Source organism: Panthera tigris, chromosome D1, assembly GCF_018350195.1.
Source record: "Panthera tigris isolate Pti1 chromosome D1, P.tigris_Pti1_mat1.1, whole genome shotgun sequence".
Taxonomy (NCBI): Eukaryota; Metazoa; Chordata; class Mammalia; order Carnivora; family Felidae; genus Panthera; species Panthera tigris.
In genome coordinates, this window is record NC_056669.1 from 15,953,914 (window position 1) to 15,979,520 (window position 25,607).

Genomic DNA, 25,607 nt, shown 5'->3' on the forward strand with positions numbered 1-25,607 from the left:
AAAGATGAACTTAGTGAGGACAGGCAAAAGCTTTTGTTCTTCAAAAAGACATATAGCGGAGATGACAAGAGATTTATTTCCGTCTGTACCCTACACATGCTGAGATACCAAAGAGCCACAAGTGTCTGGCCCAGAAGTTTGAGCTGCTACTGTGACCCAAGACACATAGCAAAGCCCTTGTAGGATCATGGGTGCTGCTATTGATTACAAGGTCAGGAGTAATTACATGTAAGGTTAAATCATTTAATAAATATGTATGTGGGATTTTGTGATGGTGATATATAATGCCAGACACGGAAGAAAAACTAATCAGACATGAAAATGTACTCAAATTGCTTCCTGTCTAGCAGGGTAGGAGATTTGCATTAGGAATACAGCAAAGAAAGTTATAAATCCTATTAATATAGATAAAATGTAATGGGAAGCTAGCTTCTTTTTATAATATGACAGTATACTATTGAGAAAGGAGGAAATAATGCCATTTATTATCATAAACCCTGTTCATTTGTCTTGATAGTCTTAGGATCCTATCTTTTCATATGTTCTGTATTCCTAGCTTTCAACTTCCTTTCTACAAACATGGTGCAGATGATGCATCATCTCCTTTGTATTAAACTAAACTCTTCTCAATTGTGGGGGTTTTCTTTAATAAGATCCTATTTTTAAGTAATCTCTATACCCAATGTGGGGCTCAAACTTAGAACCCTGAGATCAGGAGTTGCGTTCTCTACTGACGGAGCCAGCCTGGCGCTCCTCAGTTGTGTGTTTAAAAACCCCTTGGAGGGGCGCCTGGGTGGTTCAGTCGGTTAAGCGTCCAACTTCGGCTCAGGTCATGATCTCAACAGCTCGTGGGTTCGAGCCCACTTCGGGCTCTGTGCTGACAGCTCAGAGCCTGGAGCCTGCTTCGGATTGTGTGCCTCCCTCTCCTTCTGCCCCTCCCGGCTCACATTCTGTATGTCTCTCTCTCTCTCTCTCTCAAAAATAAACATTAAAAAAAATTTTTTTAAACCCCTTTGAATTGGCTTTTATATATATTTGTATATATGTGTGTATATATATACTATATATTATATATTATATGTTATATGTTATATACTATATGTTATATATTTACACACACACACACACACACACACACACACACACACACACTGAAAGACTTTTCCTTTCCATCTCTCAACTCTTTTCCTATAGGTTACTTAGTTTTGGGCTAAGGCTTTTCTAGATAATGGAAAGATCACAATTCCAGGATTATATCATACCCCCTAACAATCCAAGCAGGAAAAAAGAGTTCCTTTTTCTGTACATTTCAGCCAAAGGCCTAAAGCTGGATGTTCATTGATTCTGATAGGCCTTGTTAGGGTCTTGTGCCCATCCCTCAGTCACTTTGGCCAGAATACGCTGCACTCTTTTTGGCCAGGCCAGATTCATATGCCCATTCCTAAAGCTAATGTGTGAGACCATCTTCTGAACACATGGGCTGGGAATGGGATGGATCCCCAAAGGAAGAATGTGGGGTGTCACGTTGAAAAAAGAGGATGATGTTTTGAAGACAGAAAATAACAAGAGGTCATTACACTTTTTGCATTCCTCCGGACTTTAGGGTACCTTAGGATAGAGGCAGAGTGGCGGTCAGCTAACAATAGACAATCAATGTCTTAACTTGAATTAGGGGTAACAGTTAAGCCTATGCAGTGGTTAAATGAGGGGAAAGTCCTCTCAAGGATTGTTGTGAATTCTAGCACTAAATGTGCTATCTTTATTTTTGATTGTTAAGCTTAACTAAACCGTACATAACAAAAAATAAAATACATAGAGCAACATCTAACAGTTCAGTTCCTGGAGCATTAAAGCCCAGAACCATGCTGAGAGGAGTCTAGACTGCGTGCCTAAGTCATTACAGATAATTAGCCATTAGCTCTTATGTAGAAAACAGGACAGAGGAGCGTGAAGCAGCTGGCGGAGGTGGCGCAGGATTGTCAAGTGTTAAAATCTCTCTTCCACCCGATAATAAGGGTAACTTTTCCAACTCACATTGGCTTTTGTTAATATGATTCTATAAGGAGTCTTAACATCAGTAGATTAAAGATAGGCCAGGTTTTTTTTCTCCTTCTTTCAGACCCCATCCCCACTCCTTTTGAGGCCTCTGTCCTCTTAGCAGTCCACATCCTTGTGGGCAGAATAGTCCTACCCTTTGTCTCTTCCCACCCTTTTCAGGGTTGTGTTTCTATGCCGTGGCCTTAAAATTTCAGAAAGGGGAGAAAGCCTTTCAGGGTGCTCTGCTCCTCCCACTGTGCCACTGAGTCCCCTTGGCGCTTGAATGAGGACCTGTAGTCAGAAGGGTGCAAATGCAGGCTCAGTCAGCTCCACTAAATGCCTTCCAGGTATGTATCTATTTCCTGTTACACGTTAGGGACGTGTGTGTGTCTGCGGGGGTATGAAAAAATCAGATCGTGAAAGTTAAATATAGAAATAATCAAAGACCGTTTCGTTTTTAGTGGAAGAAATATCAATTGTTGTAAGCCTAGGAGTAGAGATAAATTGCCTAATGCATACTGAAAACCCACAGCACGCTTCCGATCAGGTTCCTGTCCTGGTTTGCCCTTCCATCTCCGGTGAAGGCTTGCTGTTTGTTTATTTGTAGCTGAGGAATTCCCGCTTCCAGCTCTAAGTCCTAGAAGCCTGAGCGAGCGCCATCTTACGTTCATGGTGAATGGGAACTCATTGGCTGGCCTAGCGATTTATGGGAAATGTGTAGCTCTTGTCATATTATTTTTCACTCGGTGCCGCATCACAATGAGTAGATGGGTTCCCCCGTTGACTTTAGTAATTCTTTCTACTTAACCTATTCCTTAAAGGTACGGCAAATAGAAATATGTCAACAGATAAATGTATTCCAGCATTTTTATTTTTAAAGCTTTCTGGTTTTAGCTGCCCCCAGATCAGGCCAACTTGTCCAGTCGGTGGCTTTGTAACCATTTTGCTAAAAACGACTTGCACCTTAGAACGGGAATGGAAAAGTCTCACCCAAAGCCTTTTAAACGTATTGTATTCGAGACGCTTGGAGAGACCTGACTGCGGCTATGTTACGGCTGTCCTGCCTGCCCCTCTGTGTCTGATACCTGTCCTCTCTGCAGCCCCTCCCCCTAGGTCTGGATGGAGGATACTTTAAAGTGAAATGACAGACCAGGAGAATAACAACAACATCTCAAGTAACCCCTTTGCTGCTCTTTTTGGCTCCCTGGCTGATGCCAAGCAGTTTGCAGCAATCCAAAAAGAGCAGCTGAAGCAGCAATCTGGTAAGTAGAGGGGCCAATAGCAGCAGATGAGATGACCTAGAATGGGGTCTTCCCGGATGAAGTCTTCTTTGGGTCCGTAATTGCAATTGGAATTGAGGTTTGGGGCAGAAGTCATTTTTTGTTTGTTTAGGCCATAAATTGGGGGTGGGGGTGTTCATTTTTGTTATCTGTTTTGGTTTTGGGTCCTGTCCTCCCCCTGCATGAAAAGAGACCAGTTAACAGGTGGTTCCGTAGTAACAGACGCCAGTCGTGATTCCAAAGCTGTCAAGTTGTTTCTTTTAAAAATCACCTAGTAAAAGATATTTAAAGAAATCTTTTTAACATAGGAAGCTGAGGTTGTAGGCATAGGTGTGGAAAGCAGACTATACGCAGCTATAGAAAGCAGATGTGTAAAAGGAAGAATATTCTAAAAGCTTTTGGCTTTTTGGTAGACAAATAAATGAAAGTTGTTCTTAAGCTCAATGCTTCAGAGTCCAACCCAAACAAAATACCTCTCCCATTTTGTAGAATGGCTACTTTCATAGCGTACTGCTATTAGAACAGATTTCTAAGAAAACCTGCATGTGAAAATAATAATTAAAAATAATAATAATAATAATAATAATATCTCACTAGTCAGAAAAATGGTGTTCCTCATCTCGGACCAAAATTAAGGTCAAGGCTAGCTTCCTCCTATGCGAAGACATATAGCCAAGAAGAATTGGGATGATATTTCTCAAAATTAGTCTTCTGAGGATATTCACAGTCTTGCAAGCCAGAAGTTGCTGTCCTTCTCTCTCCAAAAAGAATAATAGTTTTGTTTGGAAAGGAGAAATGTTTGTCTTTTCCCTTTATTTTATTTCAAAAGTGTTCATATGCATAGCTGACTTGTGGCCTTGCGCTCCGATCGGGACTGAATTAAAGGGAGGTAAGGGCAAGACGGATGAGTAGTAGACAGGGTGATGGATGAAGTTAGGGAGAAATCCATGTAACGCTGACTTTCTAACATGATAGAAGGAGGCAGCTCTGGGTCTCAGTCTCTGAAATCTCTTGCTGATGCCAAGATATAGGAGGAGAAAGCTTGAATTAGGAGACTGCAGGAGACAAAGGGGGGGTGAGGAATAGGAAAAATAAGGAAATGGGAAAATATGATTTATGAGGGTGTGGTTGAGGGGAGTTCTGCTACATAGGTTCTTAGCTCCTGTCGCACTCGGGGTTCAGAGGAGAACTTAGCCATATAGGAGAGCAACAGAATGTTTGTCCTTCTGGCTGGCGGCAGACATCCCAACTGGCTGGAATCGGGAGGGTTGCAGGCACCAGCAGTGGGGACAGATCAGGTGCATGCCCTTCTGTTACTGTTTTGGCTCCTCCTCATCTTCGTTGGTTTACACTGAGCTTGCCACCAGATCTAACCTGTTTTCCGCCACCACCTAGTGCTGTGCCAGAACCTTTGACCTCCTATGTTGAGCCTCACGTTGGCGAAACTCACCACCCGAAGCAACTCTTACATTCTGAGAATTTTGCCTGGACTTTCAGAATAATCACTGCGTCGGCAGAGAAAAACAGATGCGGGCTCGTGTGGCTTTTACTTATTTTTTTTTTTTTCCGCGTGGCCTTCAGCGAGCAGCACCACACTGCTTCTCCTTCGGCAGGAGTTCCTTTCTGAGGGGCACTCATTCAGGCTGCTTTAGAAAGATGTAAAGAGATCCAGTCAATAAGAAAATAGTAACAAATCAGAGGGGGAAAAAAAGATTTGAACAAGGAATTTATATACAATAATCAAATGATTTAAAGAATCCAGTCTTGGGGCGCCTGGGTGGCTTGGTCGGTTAAGCGTCCGACTTCGGCTCAGGTCATGATCTCACGGTCCGTGGGTTCGAGCCCCGCGTCAGGCTCTGTGCTGACAGCTCAGAGCCTGGAGCCTGTTTCAGATTCTGTGTCTCCCTCTCACTGTGACCCTCCCCCGTTCATACTCTATCTCTCTCTGTCTCAAAAATAAATAAACATTAAAAAAAAAAAAAAAAAAAAGAATCCAGTCTTGGGGCGCTAAGGTGGCTCAGTCGGTTAAGCATCCAACTCCTGGTTTCAGCTTAGGTCATGATCTCACAGTTTGTGAGTTCAAACCTTAAGCTGGGCTCCAAGCTGAGAGCACAGAGCCTGCTTGGGATTCTTTCTGTCCCTCCCCTGCTTGTGCTTTCTCTCTTTCTCTCTTTCTCTCTCTCTCTCTCTCTCTCAAAATAAGTAAATAAACTTAAAAAAAAATCCAGTCTCACTAATAATTAGAATACTGCCCATTAAAAAAACAACTAGGTTAGGGGCACCCGAGTGGCTCAGCCGGTTGAGTGTCCAACCTTTGATTTCAGCTCGGGTCATGATCTTAATGGTTCGTGAGTTCGAACGCCATGTCGGGCTCTGCACTGACAGCACAGAACCTCCTTGAGATTCTCTGTCTTCCTCTCTCTCTGCCCTTCTGCTTGCTCTCTCTCACTCTCTCTCTCTCTTCAAAATGAGTAAACTTAAAAAAAATAATATTTAGGTTTTTACCTATGAAATTTGTGAAGTTTTTTTTTTTTTATTTTTTAATGTTTATTTTTCAGAGAAAGCAGTGGAGGGGCGAAGGGTGGGGAGACAGAGGATCTGAGGCAGGCTGTTTGCTGACAGCAGTGAGCCCAATGCAGGGCTTAAACTCATGAACCATGAGATCATGACCTGAGCCAAAGTCGGACCCTCAGCTGACTGAGCCACCCAGGCGCCCCTGAAATTTGTGATGGGCTTGTAAATGAGAGCAACCTTTCTGAGAATGATTTGGTAGTGTATGTGAACTTTTAAATGTGCAAGCTCTTTAACTCAGCAATTCTGCTTCTACAAATTTACCTTACAGAAATACTCAGACAGGTGTACAAAAAGAGTACTATTCGGTGCAATAGTGTTTGAAATCATGAAAAGTTGGAAACAGCCCAAATGTTCATCAATTGAGAAGTAGCTACACAAATCAGAGGGTGTGCAAACAATGCAATACAGTGAGCTATTGCAAAGAATGAGGTAGGCCTATAAATGACCTAACAGAGAAAGGTGTTGGTGCTGATTAAGTTTAAAAAGCAAGCTGAAAAACAGTGTATATAGTATGATACCCCTTCCTCTTTTGTAACTGAAAATCCTAGCAATAAACATTAGCATCTCAGAATAGAAAAAAATATCTGGAATGCTTTGCTATTAATAGATTATTAAAACATATGTGTTCTCTTAAAATCAGGAAAAAGCATGTCTTTAAAATAATTAAAGGCATGTTGATCTATTAGGTAAATCTTCGTTCACTAGGATTCTGTGGGGAACATAGTTGCCATTTTTCCTAATCGGGAGTGCAATCAATTAATGAATAGAAAGAATAAAACTTTTGATGTGTAAAATGTGGTAGGATTTCAGCCAGGGATTTCAGAATCCTATACTTAAGACGTTGCCTGATGCAGCTCAGTAGCTAAAAAAACACAAATAATCCAATTAAAAAATGGGCAGAAGGTCCGTACAGACATTTTCCCAAGGAAGACCTACAGATGACCAGCAAGTACATGAAAAGGTGCTCAGCATTACTCATCGTCAAAGAAATGCAAATCAAAACCACAGGGAGGTATCACCTCACACCTGTTAGAATGGCTGTAATCAAAAAACAAAAAATAGCAAGTCGGTGAGGATGTGGAGGAAAGGAGGAAAGGGAACCCTTGTGCGCTGTCGGTGGGAATGTAAATTGGTGCAGCCACTATGGAAAAACAGTATAGACGTTCCTCAAAAAATTAAAAATAGAACTACCGTATGATCCAGCAACTCCGCTTCTGGAGATTTCTCCAAAGGAAATGAAAACACTAACTTAAAAAGATACATGCACCCCCATGTTCATTGCAGCATTGCTTACAATGGCCAAGACATGGAAATATCCTGTGTCTGTTGATGAATGTGTGGATAAAGAAGATATGATACATACACACACACACACACACACACACACACACACACACACACACACACACACGTTTGTTGCCACTTGCAACAACATGGACAAACCTTGAGGGCATTGTGTAAAGTGAAATAAGTCAGACGGTAAAAGACAAATACAAACAAACAGGTGTTCTCAGTTATATGTGAAATCTAAAAAAAGGAGAGAAAGCTCTCAGATAAACAGATTGGTGGTTGCCCAGGGTGGGTACGGGGGATCAAAAGGTACAAACATCAGTTAGAAATAAATAAGTCCTGGGGATGTAATGAACAGCATGGTGACTGTGGCTCCTAATACTGTATTGCATATTTGCAAGTTACTAAGAGAGTACATCTTAAAGGTTCTTAACACAAGAGAAAATAGTTTTTTTAATTATATGGTGACAGATGTTAACTAGACTGACTGTGGTGATCATTTAGCAATATATACATACATCAAATCATTATGTTGTGTGCCTGAAACTAATAGAATGTTGCATGTCATTTCTATGTCAAGTTTTTAAAAAAGATGGTGCCTGACTTGAGATGTTTACTAATTAGATGATTAACTTGTTTCACATCTGAAATTATCTTCCTCTTGGTTACTTTTATCATTTTTGATAGTATACTTGGTTCCCTCCTACGGAGAGGAGTTCAACTGTTAATGGCTTACATTTTCTGGCAGATGAACTCCCAGCTACCCCAGATGACTCGGATAATAGTGTGTCAGAAAGCCTGGATGAATTTGATTACTCTGTGGCTGAGATTAGCCGCTCATTCCGTTCACAGCAGGAAATATGTGAGCAACTCAACATCAATCACATGATCCAAAGGATCTTCCTCATTACTCTGGACAACAGTGAGTTACAGGGGCACCTGGGTGGCTCCGTTGGTTAAATGTCCAACTCTTGATTTCAGCTCACGTCACGATCTCCTGGCTGTGAGATGGAGACCCCTGTCGCGCCCCCCACCCCCACCCCATGCCCCACACACACACACACACACACACACACACACACACACACACACGCTGGGCATGGAGCCTGCTTAAGATTCTCTCTCCCTCTCCCTCTGCCCCTCCCCGAGCACACATGCTCTCTCAAAAGACAAACAAACAATGGATTACAGACTTGCAGCCAGTTTTCATAACTCTGCCCTTCCTGCTTTGGGCTGGCAACTTGCTCTTAGAAATCTATCGTATCTGGTGTTTAAACAAATCTGCTACGCTCCCTGGAACACAAGATTGATATTTCAGTGAAGCTCCTGATGTGACCTAAAAATAGTATTTAGACACAGGTGCAGCTTTCATTATCCTTTTGGTACTGACTGGGCCATGTAGCTTCTTGTCTTCACTACCTTGAAAGGGAAGTGGGAATGGCAGCCAAATCCTTTTTCTTTTCCGAGGTGACCTAAACATTTAGATGGAAAGCTCAAGAGGTGTCGGTGTTTTCCTTCTGTGTCCTCTCTATAGTTAAACCCCAAGATCGGTGCCAGTGTCTGGGATGTATTCTTTAAATGTCATGATGTTAGGTTTATAACCGAGCTCATGCTTTTGGACTCTTTAAAAAGATTTAAATCTTTAGCTACTATTTTGTGTGCCAAGATTATTCTGATATTACCGGAGCTCTACTTGGAGTTGAAGAGAAATGCTGTCAAAATCAGCTGTCCGTATAAGACAGAAGCGTTATCCTTAACCTACCAGATTAAAACCATTTCCCAGGTGACCCGAGCTTGAAAAGTGGGAATGGCATCCCCAGCCGTTGTGTGTATTTGGAAGAAATGGCGGTGGACCTGGAAGATCAAGACTGGCTCGATATGAACAATGTTGAGCAGGTACCCTTCTTACGGTTTTTTTCTGATGCCTTCAGCAAAAATTGGCCACTTTTCTGCAACCATGACTTTGCTTAGCTCCATCTCTTAACGTTGTTTGTGGTGTGCCTCTTTTGGAATCTTCTCATTTACCAGGGCCACGTATCCGGATATACCCTTTCTTTAAGGCCCAGTTAAAATGCCATCTTATTTATGAAGCCTTGCCAAGTAGGAGTTGTTATTCTCTCCTCTGAATTCCTGGAGTAATCTATCTATGCCTCTCTGATGGGAATTGTCACCTTCTGTCACATGTAGTGGCTTTTTTATGGACCTGTCTTATCTCCCCTATCAGATCTTTAACTTCTCCAGGGCAGGGCCCATGCCTTTCTTCTTTATATCGTTTGCAAAATCAAACTGTGTGTTTTGCCTTATAAGTGCCTAATGAACATTAAAGGAATAAGAGTTTGGTAGGGAAGACACTCCACAACTTGTAGTTTAACTTTCTGTGTTTAAATTATCTTTATGTAAGTCTGAATGAGGCCAGCAATCACACAGAGAAGCAGATTTCGTATATAAGTTGAATCGCTAATTGTCCACACCATTCGACAAATCTGTTTTCGTGCTTACTCTGTGCCAGGCTTATACTAGACAGACACTTGAGCTCTGTTTAGGATAACTGTACGGTTGCTTCTTGAACAACATGGGAGTTAGGGGCAGTTGAAAATTTGCATGTAACTCATGACTCCAAAAACTTAACTAGTAGCCTACTGTTGATCAGAAGCCTCACCGATAGCAAAGTCAGCTAGGGAAAAGAAAATATTACAAAGAAAATCATAAGCAAGAGAAAAAAATACATTTACAATAGCATTCTGTATTTATAAAAAAAAATCCACGTCAAACCCATATTGTTCAAAGATCAACAGCATAGAGGCGCTGGGTGGCTCAATCGGTTGAGCATCTGACTTCAGCTCAAGTCACAATCTCACGGTTGGTGGGATCGAGCCCCGCGTTAGGCTCTGCACTGACAGCTCAGAGCCTGGAGCCTGCTTCAGATTCTGTGTCTCCCTCTATCTCTGCCCCTCCCCCACTCACACTCTGTCTCCGTCTCTTAAAAATAAATGTTAAAAAAAATTTTGTTTTAAAACAAAGATCAACAGCATATACAGTTATATTTACATATATAATATTTTCTAAAGTAGTGAGTGGGGTCCTTTATTCCCCCTTCACTCTACATCCTGTGATTCTCACAATAACCTGTGTCCAGATGACCTTTTCATATTGATGTTTTAAGATGAATTCTGTAGTTGCTTAGTGTTTTGTTTATATGTTCTTCTTAAAGGCTGTCTTCGCTCGCTTATTACTTCAGGATCCAGGCAACCACTTGATTAACATGACTTCTTCTACAACATTGAATCTCTCTGCTGATCGAGATGCAGGGGAGAGGCACATTTTTTGTTACCTTTATTCCTGCTTCCAAAGAGCTAAGGAAGAGGTAAAGGAATACTCGCTATCGAGAACTGTGTGGTCATCTTGGGTTTGACTTCAATATGTAAGCCAGAGAGTTGGATCACTGGCTTTTTATGTCAGTTTATATACATCATATTGTATCTGAAACTAGATATTACAGGCACTATTTGATGTCTAAAACTTTAGTCTCTCCTTTCCGTGGCTTGGGGTCTACTCCTTTCCCTAATTAACCAGTATCCCCTGTTCTTTTTACAAACCTCTTAAAAAATCATACTGTTGGGAGCACCTGAGTGGTTCAGTTGGTTAAGTGTCTGACTTCAGGTCATGATCTCACAGTCCGTGAGGTCATCCCCCATGTTGGGCTCTATGCTGACAGCTGAGAGCCTGGACCCTGCTTCAGATTCTTGTGTCTCCCTCTTTCTCCCTCTCTCTCTCTCTCTCTCTCTCTCTCCCTCCCTCCCCCGCCCCCGGCCCCTTCCCCACTCACACTCTCTCTCTCAAAAATAAAACATTAAAAAAAATCACATCCTTGAACCACATAGGTGGCTCATTCAGTTGAATGACTGACTCTTGATTTCAGCTCAGGTCATTATCTCACGGTCATGGGATCACGCCTCACATTGGGCTCTGTACTGGGTGTGGATCCTGCTTGGGATTCTCTCTCTCGCATCTCCCTCTGCCCCTACCCCGCTCGTGCTTTCTCTCTGTCTCTCTCAAAATAAATAAATAAACCTAAAATTTTAAAAAAGCATGCCTTTAGGGGCACCTTGGTGGCTCAGTCAGTTAAGCATCCGACTTCAGCTTAGGTCATGATCTCACGGTTCATGGGTTCAAACCCCACGTCGGGCTCTGTGCTGACAGCTCAGAGCCTGGATCTTGCTTTGGATTCTGTGTCTCCCTCTCTCACTGCCCTTCCTCATCCACGCTCTGTCTGCGTCTCTCAAGAATGAATAAACGTTTAAAAAATTCAAAAAAAGCATACCTTTAGAAAAGGTCTGGGGGAAAATAAAAGGTCTAATAAATTCATTTCCACCAAGGTATAAATAATAGAGTAGTCTAAGCTTGGTCACTTCTAGGATTAGAATCCTAGCAGGTAGGTGATTCCTTAAACCAAAGGATGAACTCTCCTGAATTTTCAAGCATCCGCAGGACAGCAGTATTGTTTGGAACACATTGTCTTTTTCATTCTATTTGTTGTGTCCTCCTTTGTTCAGGTCATAGAGCTAGACTCTCCCCTCTCTTCTTCATTCTATTTCCAGATTACCAAAGTTCCAGAGAACCTGCTCCCCTTTGCAGTACAGTGCAGGAACCTCACTGTGTCCAACACCCGAACAGTTCTCCTCACCCCAGAGATCTATGTTGACCAGAACATCCATGAGCAACTGGTAGATTTGATGTTGGAAGCCATCCAAGGAGCCCGTGAGTACACAAGCAAGATTTGTGCATTTCTGCATCCTGACTTCACAATTTAAAATTCCTCTAATTGCTTCAGAAAGCCTCAGAGCCACTACGGTGCCAGAAGAGAGCTCATAACTTGACCTTTGGGGTTCAATGCCAGTGGAATTATCAGCAGTATGAGAAAAGTAGAGATCCACTGTGTAAAAGCATATAAAAATTGCTGTGCACTTCTTCTCTCATTTGTCATCTGTTAGATTTTGAAGATGTAACTGAGTTTCTGGAAGAGGTCATTGAAGCCTTGATATTGGATGAGGAAGTTCGAACATTTCCAGAAGTCATGATTCCAGTGTTTGATATTTTATTGAGCCGAATAAAAGACCTAGAACTCTGTCAGATCCTGTTTTATGCATATCTGGACATTCTTCTCTATTTCACTAGGCAGAAAGATATGGCAAAGGTAAGTCTGAAAAGTGGTATGTATTCATCTGAGCTGGACGTTTACTACTTTATGCATCCCTATCGTGAGGGCATTCAAATATTCCCTATCAAATAAAAGAAAGATACACTGGCCGTTGTGTAGACTTAACTCTTTGAGACCCTGTCATCTCACCACCTTTATCTCCTCATACAGATGAATAAGGACTTGTTTTCTTTTATAGGTTTTTGTAGAATACATTCAGCCCAAGGACCCTAGCAACGGGCAGATGTACCAGAAGACCTTGCTGGGAGTAATCCTCAATGTCTCCTGCTTACTAAAGACTCCGGGTGTAGTAGAAAATCATGGCTACTTCCTGAATCCATCTCGTTCCAGTCCCCAGGAGATCAAAGTGCAAGAGGCCAACATCCATCAGGTGGAACTGTTTACCACTGTATCCCAGTGCCCTGATCTTAGATTAAGTCGAGTTTCCTCGGGAAGCAGATGCACATAAGGCTGCTTGAGCCTCTTTGGGAAAGCAGATTGATCTGCTTGGCTTTCTACTGTAATCATGTAAAGAAATTATCCTCTTTTTAGCATGGGCTGAAGGAAGAGGAGAAACCTGTGTGCGGTTTAAGAGTAAGCTGCTGCTCTTCTGTGGCACAGCCGCTTCCTCTCATTGTTGCCTTCATCGTTGTCACTAAGCTCTTTTTTTTATTTTATTTATTTTTGAGAGAGAGACAGAGCATGGGTGGCGGGAAGGCAGAGAGGGAGATACAGAATCCAAAGCAGGCTCCAGGCTCCAAGCTGTCAACACAGAGCCTGATGCAGGGCTTGAACCCACAGACCGCGAGATCATGACCTGAGCCGAAGTCGGATGTTTAACCGACTGAGCCACCCAGGTGCCCCACCACTAAGCTATTTCTTCCAACCTTAGCTCCTAAAATCTTGGGCTGAACTCCAGCTTGTAAACCATTTTTTTCCCTTTCTTTCCTTCCACATGGCTTCTTAGTGTAATTTATAGTAGAAGTCTGGCCAACATGAGGCAGTAAATGGTTGAGTCAGGGGTGGTTTAAATCCCCCGTCATCGCACTCTAAGGCAGGGATTGACAAATTACTGCAGTGGCCAGATCCGACCTGCTACCTGTTTTAGTAAATAGTTCTATTGAACATCGCTGTACCCATTCATAAATGTATTTGTGGCTTGATTTCATGCCACAGTGGTAGGGTCCAATAGTTGCCACACCCACCATATAGCTTGCAAAGCCAAAAATATTTATCACCTGGCCCTTTGCAGACAAAGTTTACTGACCCCTACTCTAAAGCTACATGAATGCGATGTGCGGTTTGGCGGCTCCTCAGGGAATCTGTCATAAGTGCCCGCAATTTTCTTTTTTTTTTTTTTTTAATCAGAACTAGGGCATAAAGCACAGGGAGAGTGAGGGAAAAGATTAGGATTAGGTTATTTTTGGAAATTGCCAGGGGCTAAGGTTTGGGAGTAACAAATATGAGGATTGTGAAAGTGGAATCTTCTGTGGTTGTGTTTTCTGGTTAAACAGTTCATGGCCCAGTTCCATGAAAAGATCTACCAGATGCTGAAGAACTTACTCCAGCTCTCTCCAGAAACCAAACACTGTATCTTGTCCTGGCTTGGAAACTGTTTGCATGCAAATGCAGGCCGCACCAAGATTTGGGCCAATCAGATGCCAGAAATCTTCTTCCAAATGTATGCCTCGGATGCCTTCTTTCTGAATCTGGGTGCTGCTCTCCTGAAGCTGTGCCAGCCATTTTGCAAACCCAGATCCTCTCGGCTCCTCACCTTTAATCCCACTTACTGTGCCCTGAAGGAGTTGAATGATGAAGAACGAAAAATTAAAAATGTACACATGAGAGGTAGGGGAGCACTGGGCTTTTCAAGACTGCGTGTGTGTGTGTGTGTGTGTGTGTGTGTGTGTGTGTGTGTGTGTGTGTAACATCTAAGGCGTTCACTTTTATCCTTTTTCACAAAGGTGCTTCTTTCTCAAGATGAGGCAGAAAGAAGAGCTGGTATAACTAAGACAGATGTTTAAAAAAACTGGTAGCTTTTAGATGTTGTGCCTTAGTGAGACCCTTCTGAATTTAGCAGCCTTGGGTATTGATTGATTCATTCTTTCTAAAAATAAATAAAACACAATCCCTGTTTTGTATTTTAACCCAAAGTCTCCAGAAGAAGGCAGATAATATTAACAGATAATCATAATATGGTATAGGGCTTAACTATGGGAGCACAGAAGAAGGAGTGAGTAGTAAATTCTACAGAAGGTGGAAGTCTTCGTGGCCGAGTCTGGAAAGATGAGTTGGGTTTAAAGTATGAAGGTACAAAGCTATGAAAGGCCTGGCTGGGGAATAGTGGGAAGCTCAGTGGGTCTAGAACAGGGGGGAAAGGCATTTGGGGCAGGGATATGGGAATTGGCAGGAAATGAGACGAGGGCGGGAGAATATTGGGGCCGGTTTGGAGAAAACAATGCAGAGAAATCAAAATATAAGTCACTCAAAATGAATCACTGTTTAAAAAAAAAGAAAAAACGAATCACTCCTAATTTTGGTGTATTCTCTCTCAGTTTTGTGACTCTTCTAATTATAAAAGCGATACCTGCTCAAAAGCAAATAATCTTAAATACAGAAAAGCACAAATACATACAGATGATCCACTGTCTATCACTGGGAAAAACTCCAGTGTTTTCTATGTTTGTTTTTTAAAAGAAATTACTAACAAAAACACCAAAAAAAAAAAAAATTTTTTTTTTTTAAATCCTCACTGATAGCGGTGTGGAAGTTGAGCTAGAGGAAGGGGACACTGGAGACCCCAGACAGAAGTCCGTGCCGAGTCATTTACTGTTCCTTTTACCCTCTTCGAGGTTTGGACAAAGAAACTTGTTTGATCCCAGCTGTGCAGGAGCCAAAGTTTCCCCAGAACTACAACCTTGTGACGGAGAACCTTGTCCTGACAGAGTACACCTTGTACTTGGGATTTCACAGGTAACTGTCCTGATATTATTAAGAAAGAACTGTTTCGTGGCGTTGATAACCAGGAGGTTGAAAGTGAGTCTCCCTTTATTCTGCACGCTCCCATTAGGATCTCAGCGGAATGGGAGTTGTATGCGTTTGTGTTTACGTGAATTGGCTTTATCCAAATAACCTGAATTTACTTTTCATTCTTGACCTGCTACACTTCTCAAAAAGTAAAGACGCACTACTATTTTTCTCTAAACTTGAAATTTTTTAAATCGCTGTCTTCCTGTTGTGATCTGTGATAGTGGAATTGTTTTCTTTTAACTTTCCACTTCCTGCTCTTGAATTTTCATGACTTACTACTCCTGATGGAAAAAAGACAAAGCTCTACTCTCTGATACAGGGACAAAATTGACAAAATTAAAGATGTTTGTATGGGATTCCAGTAAGATAAGTAGGACCACAAAAGATCAAAGATCAAAAGGATGCTAGAAGTGGGAACATTTAAGAACTAGAATGTCTGACTTCCAAAAATGGTTCTGGTTCTGGCTGGCCACAAGTCATTCTCTGATTTTCACCCCTCTGGTTTAACTGATTGTCAGTGCAAGTATAACTAAGGGAAGAAAGATGACACAGTCGGTAGGAAGAGGTCCTGAGGATAGCAGTTTTTAATGTCTTTTCAGGATACTTACATGGGCACAGAGCATGTTTTAAACCTCAGCAAATTTCTAGAAAAATGAGATTATATCTCTATCAGATAGTTTTTCTGTCCCTATCATTGACGTTTTAAATGAGGTACTAGATAACAATGCAGCTTGTGTTCAGCCTGTTCAATCACCTAGCTTCAGACCCAGGAATGAATGTCATCTGGTTTCCCCCATGTTGGCTAGCTAACCCTAGACGCTCTCTGTAGGACCAAAGAAGATGGCTTTGGACCGTACCCATAGAGACAGCTATCCATAACATTGAATTATGGGGCTTCCTTTCATTAGAGAACATTTGGCTGACCCTTTGTGAAGAATAATTTTATGTCGAACAGCAGAGGCGTGGAAGCTGTTCTCAGGTTGCATCCCAGGTGGCTGCCGGTTTATATGTGGTTGTTACTAATCTAGAGGCTTCTTTCACCAGCTTTAGTTCTCAACTAACCGTAGAAAGACTGTCCATATAACCACATCCAAGTAGAAGCATTGCAACCATACAGTGTCGAAGTATCCTGCTAGGCTTTTCGTACTTGGTCTCATAGTTATTTTACGTGATAACAGCCCATTCTACTCCCTGTCCGGCCAAGCTGCTGTTCTTTGGACGGTGCATTTCAGCTGAAGTGTGCTATTTGTAATTAGCGTCATTTATGTCAAATACCGGGTAACATTTTCCCGATGCTATGACCCCTGCCCTGTCAGCGATTTTTGTGAGTGCCTTTTGTGTCATCACGATTGCAGCGCCCTATATCCTAAAAGAGAATACTAGAATAAGTAAATGAGGACTTGTTTTTCCAACAGTCTGTACTCAGCTGTCCTATATGAGGCTCCTGACCCGGTGTCTTCTGCTTTCTTGGGGGCAGGTTGCATGATCAGATGGTAAAAATCAACCAAAATCTGCATCGGCTGCAGGTTGCCTGGCGGGATGCTCAGCAGAGTTCTAGCCCTGCTGCTGACAACCTTCGTGAGCAGTTTGAACGACTGATGACCATCTATCTTTCTACCAAGACTGCCATGACCGAGCCACAGATGCTACAAAATTGTCTGAATTTGCAGGTGTCCATGGCTGTTCTACTCGTTCAACTGGCCATAGGCAATGAGGGCTCACAGCCAATAGAGCTAACTTTTCCTTTGCCAGATGGCTACAGCTCTTTGGCTTATGTGCCAGGTAAGCAGGCTCTCCCTCGGGAACTGCCTATTTATAACTGTCTGAGTTTAACTGGGTCACTTCAGAAGTTTAATCCTCAAAATACCCTTTCCACTGTTTTTGGAGAAACAAATATGTAGCTACTATCTACTGGTCGAAGTATGGGAGAACTAACAGCTTTTTCCTCAGCCGTGTGTCCCCACTTCTTTGTGTATTAGAAAATAATCTTCAAAGGATTAAGTGCAGCCAGGGTTTTCAGAGCTGTTTAGTCTTAGCATTCATGTTGTTTTTGTGGTTCAGCATACAAATGTATCTGCATGCCTCGCCCAGTGCTATTCTTCAGAGGGAAAAAAAAAATCACCTCCTGTTGGTTAACCCACAAGGGAGATCATGTATGTATGTTTGTTGGTGAGGAGTTGGCCGATATTGTCCATGAAGATCAGGTTATGTGTTGTTGATCGCTCTATCGGTTATCTGTTGCTGAGTAACCAATCACCCTAAAACGTAGCACCTTAAAACAAACATTATCTCACACAGTTTTCTGAGGATCAGGAATCCAGGAGTGGCTTGGCCTCATGGTTCTGCCTCTGGGTCTTTTAGGAGGTTGCAGCCAAGCTGTCAGTCAGGGCCACAGGAATATGAGGACTCGACCAGGACTGGAGGATCTGCTTACAAGCCTGGTCATGTGGTTGTTGGCAAACCCCGATTGCCTCCTTTCCAGGTCACATGGATCTCTCCTGAGTACTGTTCGTAATGTGGCAGCTGGCTTTCTCCAGCGGTAGTGACCAAAATGGAAGCTATAGGCTTTTATAACCTGACCATAGAAATGATACACCATTGCTTCTGTATGCTTCTACCCTAGAAGAGTGTAGGAGGGGACACACAAGGGCATGAATGCCAGGAAGCCAATACAATTGGAGGACCATCCTGGAGACTGATGACTATAGTCATCTAATCTAATGTATTCATCTTTATTAAAGATCGTGGGGGCGCCTAGGTGGCTCAGTCGGTTGAGTGTCCGACCTCAGCTCAGGTCACGATCTCACGGCTTGGCTCTTGAGTTCGAGCCCCGCATTGGGTTCTCTGCTGTCGGCAGAGAGCCCACTTCATATCCTCTGTCCCCCTCTCGCTGTCCTTCCCCAGCTTGTTCGTTTTCTCTAAATAAATAAATAAATAACCTTAAATAAATAAATAAAAGGTTATTTAATGCACAGTTAACCTTGAGTATGGAAAAGAATGTAAATCAGTGTAGTTTCTTAAATTGCACTGGTGTGTTTAACAGTATTTTGTGTCTCTGCTATTCTCATATTTACTAGGATAGAAATAAAAATTGACTTAGATTTAAAGGAGATTCTACACTTATGAACTGGTCACCATTCCTAGTATCTACAAAACATTTGGGATTTTTTAACCTTTACTGGGTAGAGCAAAAGGAAGGAATTTCAATATTGCTTAGTACAGAAAGTTAGGTGTTTCACTAATTACAGCGAGTATTTTCTCTTTCAGAATTTTTTGCAGATAACTTGGGTGACTTCCTCATTTTTCTCCGCCGCTTTGCTGATGACATCTTGGAGACGTCAGCAGATTCCCTGGAACATGTCCTCCACTTTATCACCATTTTCACTGGAAGCATAGAAAGGTGAAAGGCTGAGAGCTTGGCTCTGACACTGTTTAGAGGTGCAAAACCAAGCAACGCACACGCCTGAATCATAAGGGGTTGCCTTCAGAAGTTGTGTTAGCATTAATGAATCACGTGGCCATCCTTATGGGTAGCCCACAAATCCCACCCTTGAGAGGCACAATAAGCAAAGGACTTCGCCCACAGAGAATTTGAACCTGCACGTAAGATACCCGATGGGAGTTCCACTGCTAGTCCCTGGTTAAAATAGTTCCCTTAATGCCAGAAACCTTACCAGTGGCAGGCAGCTTCTAATGAGCTAATAATTGTATGATAACAAAGTCTACCCTTGAAATTCTGAGTTGCATGGATAGTAAACATATGTAGATGCTTTCTAATCTCATCTTTTCATTCATAGCTTCTGGTCCTCTTTCTCAAAGAAAGATGCTCACTGACCTGTAGAGTTGCTTCTCTGGGTTTTTTGTTTTGTTTTGTTTTGTTTTGTTTTGGTATCTAGGCCAAAGGAAGCTGTGTACATAAGTGAAGATTTCTACCCAAAGAAAATGATGCATAGTCCCCTGAGCCACATCAGTGAGAAGTAGGTAGAAGCCAGTCCTTTGCTGAGCTGAGCAGACCTAATGAAAAATCCTGAGTCAACAGGTGTTTATTAGGTACATGTGGGGTGCGTTATATAACAGTAACCTAGAATAACTGCATCCCGGACCTTTTTCTCAGAAAGCTTAGGAAGGCAGTGAAACTGTCAGAGAATCTTCAGTGAAACTGAAGATCTTCAGTGAAACTGTCAGAGAATAGTAGGCAGTAAACGATGGATTATTATAGACAAGTACATATTAAATAGAAACTTAAGTACTCATCCTCATACTTGGTAAGCTGTTATCTCAAAAGTTAAATGATGTACCCTGCATTATCCCCCCCAGAAATTGCCAAGACTTGAAACTTCAGAGTCTTGTTTTTCTCTGTAACAGTGATAGAGGGTGTTTGGCTCCTCATGTGGAGGAAATAGCCATGAATTTGAGAGGTAAGTTCTCTACCTGCTCATCTTGCTTTCCGCCCTTTTTGCAGGATGAAGAATCCCCACCTGAGGGCCAAACTGGCTGAGGTATTGGAAGCAGTGATGCCTCACCTGGACCAGACCCCAAACCCCTTGGTATCTAGTGTGTTCCACCGGAAACGTGTGTTCTGCAACTTTCCCTACGCACCGCAGCTTGCAGAAGCTCTAATCAAGGTCTTTGTGGACATTGAGTTTACAGGTAACACAGCCTAGAACTGAGAAGCGCCATCATTTATTGAATATCTACTATGTGCCGGTCTTGATGCTGAGTGCTTTTTTTTTTTTTTTTTTTTTTTTTTTTACATTGCCTCATTAATTTGTCACCATCTGGCAAGTTTTCCTGTACTGTCTTCATTGCACATATAAGGATGTGAGTGCTCGAGAAGATGAGTTGTCTGTGTCTTACAACCACGTGGTAGAATCAGTTTGATTCTGTCTCACATCAAAACATATGCTCTTACCAATTTTATTATATGCTTGATTTAATCATGCTCAAACAAAGCAGGCTGTCTGATCACAACCTAGGTCTTTATTTTTATGTGCCTCATAATTGCAGAATAGTGGGATGGTTCTTTTTTTTTTTTTCCTTGTTTTTCAGTAAACTCTGTCTCCAACATCGGCCTCAAACTCATGACCCTGAGATCAAGAGTAAACTACGCCATCTCAGTAAACAGTATATGTTAAGCAGTTATTTAAGACCCCCTTTAGGGGCGCCTGGGTGGCTCAGTCGGTTAAGCGTCCGACTTCAGCTCAGGTCACGATCTCGCGGTCCATGAGTTCGAGCCCTGCGTCGGGCTCTATGCTGACAGCTCGGAGCCTGGAGCCTGCTTCCGATTCTGTGTCTCCCTCTCTCTCTGCCCCTCCCCGGTTCATGCTCTGTCTCTCTCTGTCTCAAAAATAAATAAACGTTTAAAAAAAAAATTTAAAAAAAAAAAAAAGACCCCCTTTAAAAGAGATGTCCTACCATTCAGTAATAAATATGACTAACATTTAAAGAGACATTTAACATTGTACTGACTGCCTTTCCTATTTGGATTTTGGTTTTGTCACTTGCTCACCTCTGAGCCTTAGTTTCCTCATCCATAAAACGGGTTGAAGTGATGACTGACATAGTGCATGTAAACCTTCATAATACATACACTGTCACACAATAAGGTACTGCATTTAACTCATATAACCATTTCAGCCCTTCACTTGCACTGGTAGAGAATGTATTACAATTCCTGTTTTATTTCTGAATTTGCAAGTTGAAAATGTTAAAAGACTTGTATTAAGTGGAGCCTAGATGTTCTGACGACAAATCCCATGTTCTTCTTTTATTATATGACCCAAGCTACAGAGATCAAGTGGTTCCTCTGATAGGTCAAAACAGTGTAAGCATCAGGTTTTTAGCCCCTGACCTGATTTACCAGTTGGTTTCGCAGCTTGGATGTTAGCCATGAAGAATGTGGGCGTTACTTAGTTTCCCATTTTGCAACAGTTGTCACTGCCACTGCCACAGTGGCCAGTTCAGAGGCCTCATTCAAAGTCTGAAAGTACTCTACATTTGGATATTGAGGCCTTTGTTTCCCCTGGCTTTTATTCTACAACTTAGACCATGTCCTTTTCAGCATAAGGTACCCTTTACATCTGTCTCCCTCTTGTTCTGTCGGTAAGGAAATAAGTAAACACTTGGCTGTAACTCTGGGCCTTTATAAACTCCCCAGGGCAGATTTTGCCAGTAGTTTTGACACATTCAGAATGAAATAAAATAGCTCCACGTGGACATAAGCTCTTACTCTTTCTCTAATAGCACTACCTTTGCTGGGTTTTTGCTCTTGCCCTTTTCCAGGAGACCCCCATCAGTTTGAACAGAAGTTTAATTACCGACGTCCCATGTATCCTATCCTAAGGTATATGTGGGGAACGGATACCTATCGAGAGAGCATTAAGGTGAGAGAGCTTTCACTGAAGCCAAAGCCGATTGATCCAGAGTTTTACTTCAGATAAGTCCCAGTGAGTTTTGGTTCAGTCCTAAAATGCTTTTGTCTTGGGCTGGGACTTACAGGATCTGGCTGACTATGCCTCAAAGAATTTAGAAGCCATGAATCCCCCACTTTTCCTCCGCTTTCTTAACCTGCTAATGAACGATGCCATCTTCCTTCTGGATGAAGCCATACAGGTGAGAATAGATAAATAAATAATTTTTAAAACGTATTTAACTGCCCCTGATTCATCAAATAATGATCAATACATACTTTTTACCATCAAATTATAATAGAGCAATCCTTATGCCCCTAGTAGCAGTTTGGACACCAAAAATTTCTGAGTAGTAGTGTACCACCCACCTTGCCATTGCAGAGCTTGATAGGTGTTGTTCCGTTAGAGATCAAGATCAAGGGTCATTGAAGCCTCGTAAGCTAGGATGATATTTTGGCAGAGTGGAAAAGAATGTGTTGGGGCGCTTGGGTAGCTCGGTTGGTTAAGCGTCCAACTCTTGATTTTGGCTCAGGCCATGATCCCATGGTTCTTGGGATCGACCTCCAAGTCGGGCTCTGCACTGACAGTGAGGAAGGAGCCTGCTTGGGATTCTCACTCTCCCTCTCTCTGCCCCTCCTCCACTCATGCATACATGTGCGCTCTTTCTCAAAATAAGTAAATAAACTTTAAAAACGAAAACAAAAAGAAGGTAGAAGAAAGTGTGATGAGGCCAAACTAAGGTACACTGGCAGGATTCATCAGGCCAGCACCACAAAAAGAAATCAAGAGGACTTTGCGTTTGGTCAGTGACTTTCAGCCACCTTCCATCCCATCTCATCAGTAACAGTGACTCACACAGGCAATGATTCTTACCCCTTTCCTAAAAGATCCTGATTTTTGCACCACCATTTGGGGGGGGGGGTGCGGAAAAAATCTCTGGTTTAGGTTGTTTTTTCACATAAACACTACCAAGTCACCAATACTCCCTCTGTCCATGGCCTCCCAAATCTTTGTATTTGAAACATAAGTTTCCCAGAGTATACACCAGGGTGCCTGTCAGCAACTTCAGTGCATCATATCCTCACCCACCCCTTACGGAGCTGCTTATTGCTCCTGTTAAAACTCTCCCTTCTCTGTGACAGGTGTCAGATAGATAAGACAGTGACCCAAAGGGAGAGGAAGCTGGTGAACAGTGAAGGTAGTCTGTTGGACAGACACAAGGTCCTCATAGTGATTAGCAGCACCCCAGTAACTTGTCTTTAATGTGTGTGAAAAGCTCCTGCTTTTTTCATAAGCCCATACTTTGAGATTTTAGATAGGTTTTCTTAGAAAACAAGAACAAGTCCTGTAAGAAACAGCCCCTTCTAAGCCAGAGCCATGTGACACAGAGAATGACACCAGATGGCATTGTCATAGGACTGTAAGAATGAGAAGTAGACAGTGTTTAATATTTATGCTTCTCCTTCCAGACAGCTTGCATATTTGATAGAGCTTTGTTTCTTGATAGGCAGTTTTGGAGTCTGGTTTTTTGTTTTGTTTTGTTTTCCATGTTTCAGGAAGGATTCACTCTTTTTTTCACTTCAGCCTGTTTATTTTTGCCTAGGTTTCCTACATCACATTATTTACCCCCCTTTCTACTTCACAGGCTATACTGTGCAGACTAGAACTACCCGTAAGTCGACCCAAGCTCCATCTATATAGAGCTCCAGCCCTATGCTGAGAAATCAAGGCTCGTGTTTCTCACATAGTGCCTGGTTTTCCCAACTTAGTAAACTAGATTTTAAGCAGAACCACTTAAATACCGTCTTCCCTTCAAATGCACTTTCGTCTCTGATACGTTTCACCTCTCATTTCTGTAGTATCTGAGCAAGATAAAGATTCAACAGATTGAGAAAGACCGAGGCGAATGGGACAGTCTGACTCCAGAAGCCCGCCGAGAGAAGGAGGCTGGCCTGCAGATGTTTGGACAGCTGGCACGTTTCCATAACATCATGTCCAATGAAACAATTGGTACCCTTGCCTTTCTGACATCAGGTAAGGACACAAAGCACTGTCTTCCCAAAAAGTCCCAGTGGTCAAGACCTGCTTCATGTGAGGGATCAGCCCAGATGAAACCAAGAGTTCAGACTCTGGTGATGTGTCCTCCATCGGGAAATGAATCCCTAGAGAAGCTTCAAGATGCCCATTGTTGACATGGGAAATGTTCATCCTCACACTGCTACCAGAAAGCATAAGTTGGTATGATTTTTCTTGAGGACAAGGTAGCCATATAAATATATGTTGGGGGGGGGGGGGGCGGTGAGAGTGTGTGTGTGTGTGTGTGTGTGTTAACCTGAAGAATATTCTTGAACTCTGGTTAAATGTGGTAGGTCCACATTTATCTCCACTCCCTCTAGAGCTAGTGTCCCAATTCAGTAGCCATTTGCCACATGTAGCTATCGGACATTTTTAACTGGGCTAGTCTGGGGGCGCCTGGGTGGCTCAGGCAGTTGAGCATCCAACTCTTGATTTCGTTGCAAGTCATGATCTCACAGTTTCATGAATTTGAGCCCCACAGCAGGCTCTGCCCTGACAACGTGGAGACTGCTTGGGATTCTACCCCCCTTGCCAAATGAATAAAAGTTGTTTTTTAATAAATAAATGTGGCTAGTCTGAATTGAGATACATAAAACACCTCGAGACTTAGTATTTTTAATGTAAAATATTTCATTAATAATTTTATATTGATTACATGTAAAATGATAACCAGGGATCACCAGACATTTGAGGAAATCCTCCAACATGAAACATAGATATTTGATGAAAACTTAAAAAAAAAATCTTTAGGGGCGCCTGGGTGGCTCAGTCGGTTGAGCATCCGACTTCGGCTCAGGCTGTGATCTCACGGTCTGTGAGTTCGAGCCCCGTGTCAGGCTCTGTGCTGACAACTCAGAGCCTGGAGCCTGCTTCGGATTCTGTGTCTCCTTCTCTCTCTCAGCCCCTCCCCCACTCATGCTCTGTCTCTCTCTGTCTCTCAAAAATAAATAAATGTTAAAAAAATTTTTTTTAAATAAATTTTAAAAAATAGAAAAAATCTTTATAATCTCAGAGGGATAAGAGAAGATACAACATCCATAAAACGAGAACAAAGAATTATTTAAAGAACAAGAAAGAGCTCTTGGACATTAAAAATGTGACAAGTAATTTTTACCTGTCAGTAGAATGGTTAAAAGATCGACTTAAGGGGCTCTTCCATGAAAGCAGAACAGAAAGACTTAGAATGGAAAGGATAAGAAAATAAAGGATCAATGTAGAAAGTCTTAAAAGAGAAAAATGGGGTGGAGGAAATTATCAAAGAATAATACCAAAATTTCTCAAAGACTAAAAGCTTCTACATTGAAAGAGCCATCATGTGCCCAACACAAGGAATTTTTAAATTTTCACACTAAGGTGTTATTGTGACAGGAAATCAAGGTAAAGAGAAGATCCTAAAGGGTCCCAGAGAAAAGTCCGGTCATGTCAATGGTTGAAGTATGAAATGTCTTTGATTTTCATAGCAGCGACAATGGAAGCTGGCACACACTCCTCATGGAAAATAGTTTTGCAGCCTAGAACTCTGTAGCCAGCCAAATTATCACTTCTGTTTGAGGGTGAACCTGAGGACATTTTTAGACATGAAGGTGTCAGATTTACTTCCAGAATACCCTTTCCTGAGAAGCTACAAAAAGATCTTCTCCATTAAAGTGAGAGAGTAAACCCAGAAGGAGGAAGGTGGAATCCCCTAAGAGAGACACGAGAAGTGCCCAGGAT

General features: G+C 42.2%; 1 protein-coding gene across 4 annotated transcripts in view; it reads left to right on the forward strand.

The window, feature by feature from the left end:
- Positions 1–25,607, forward strand: part of UBE4A (ubiquitination factor E4A) — a 35,622-nt gene that overhangs the window by 1,816 nt on the left and 8,199 nt on the right. Inside the window, exons 2-17 of one of the 4 annotated variants that reach the window (XM_042957388.1) lie at positions 2,218–2,384; positions 3,138–3,299; positions 7,930–8,103; positions 8,965–9,077; positions 10,393–10,545; positions 11,780–11,939; positions 12,173–12,375; positions 12,578–12,769; positions 13,893–14,226; positions 15,231–15,351; positions 16,886–17,190; positions 18,676–18,808; positions 19,871–20,058; positions 21,691–21,791; positions 21,907–22,020; positions 23,678–23,852. In XM_042957388.1, coding sequence (XP_042813322.1) covers positions 3,179–3,299; positions 7,930–8,103; positions 8,965–9,077; positions 10,393–10,545; positions 11,780–11,939; positions 12,173–12,375; positions 12,578–12,769; positions 13,893–14,226; positions 15,231–15,351; positions 16,886–17,190; positions 18,676–18,808; positions 19,871–20,058; positions 21,691–21,791; positions 21,907–22,020; positions 23,678–23,852 — 2,587 coding nt within the window. In that variant the 5' untranslated portion in view covers positions 2,218–2,384; positions 3,138–3,178. Of the gene's footprint in view, positions 1–2,217; positions 2,385–3,137; positions 3,300–5,993; positions 6,321–7,929; positions 8,104–8,964; positions 9,078–10,392; positions 10,546–11,779; positions 11,940–12,172; positions 12,376–12,577; positions 12,770–13,892; positions 14,227–15,230; positions 15,352–16,885; positions 17,191–18,675; positions 18,809–19,870; positions 20,059–21,690; positions 21,792–21,906; positions 22,021–23,677; positions 23,853–25,607 lie in introns of those variants that run through there. The other 3 variants (XM_007080385.3, XM_042957390.1, XM_042957389.1) reach the window with 3 other exon arrangements.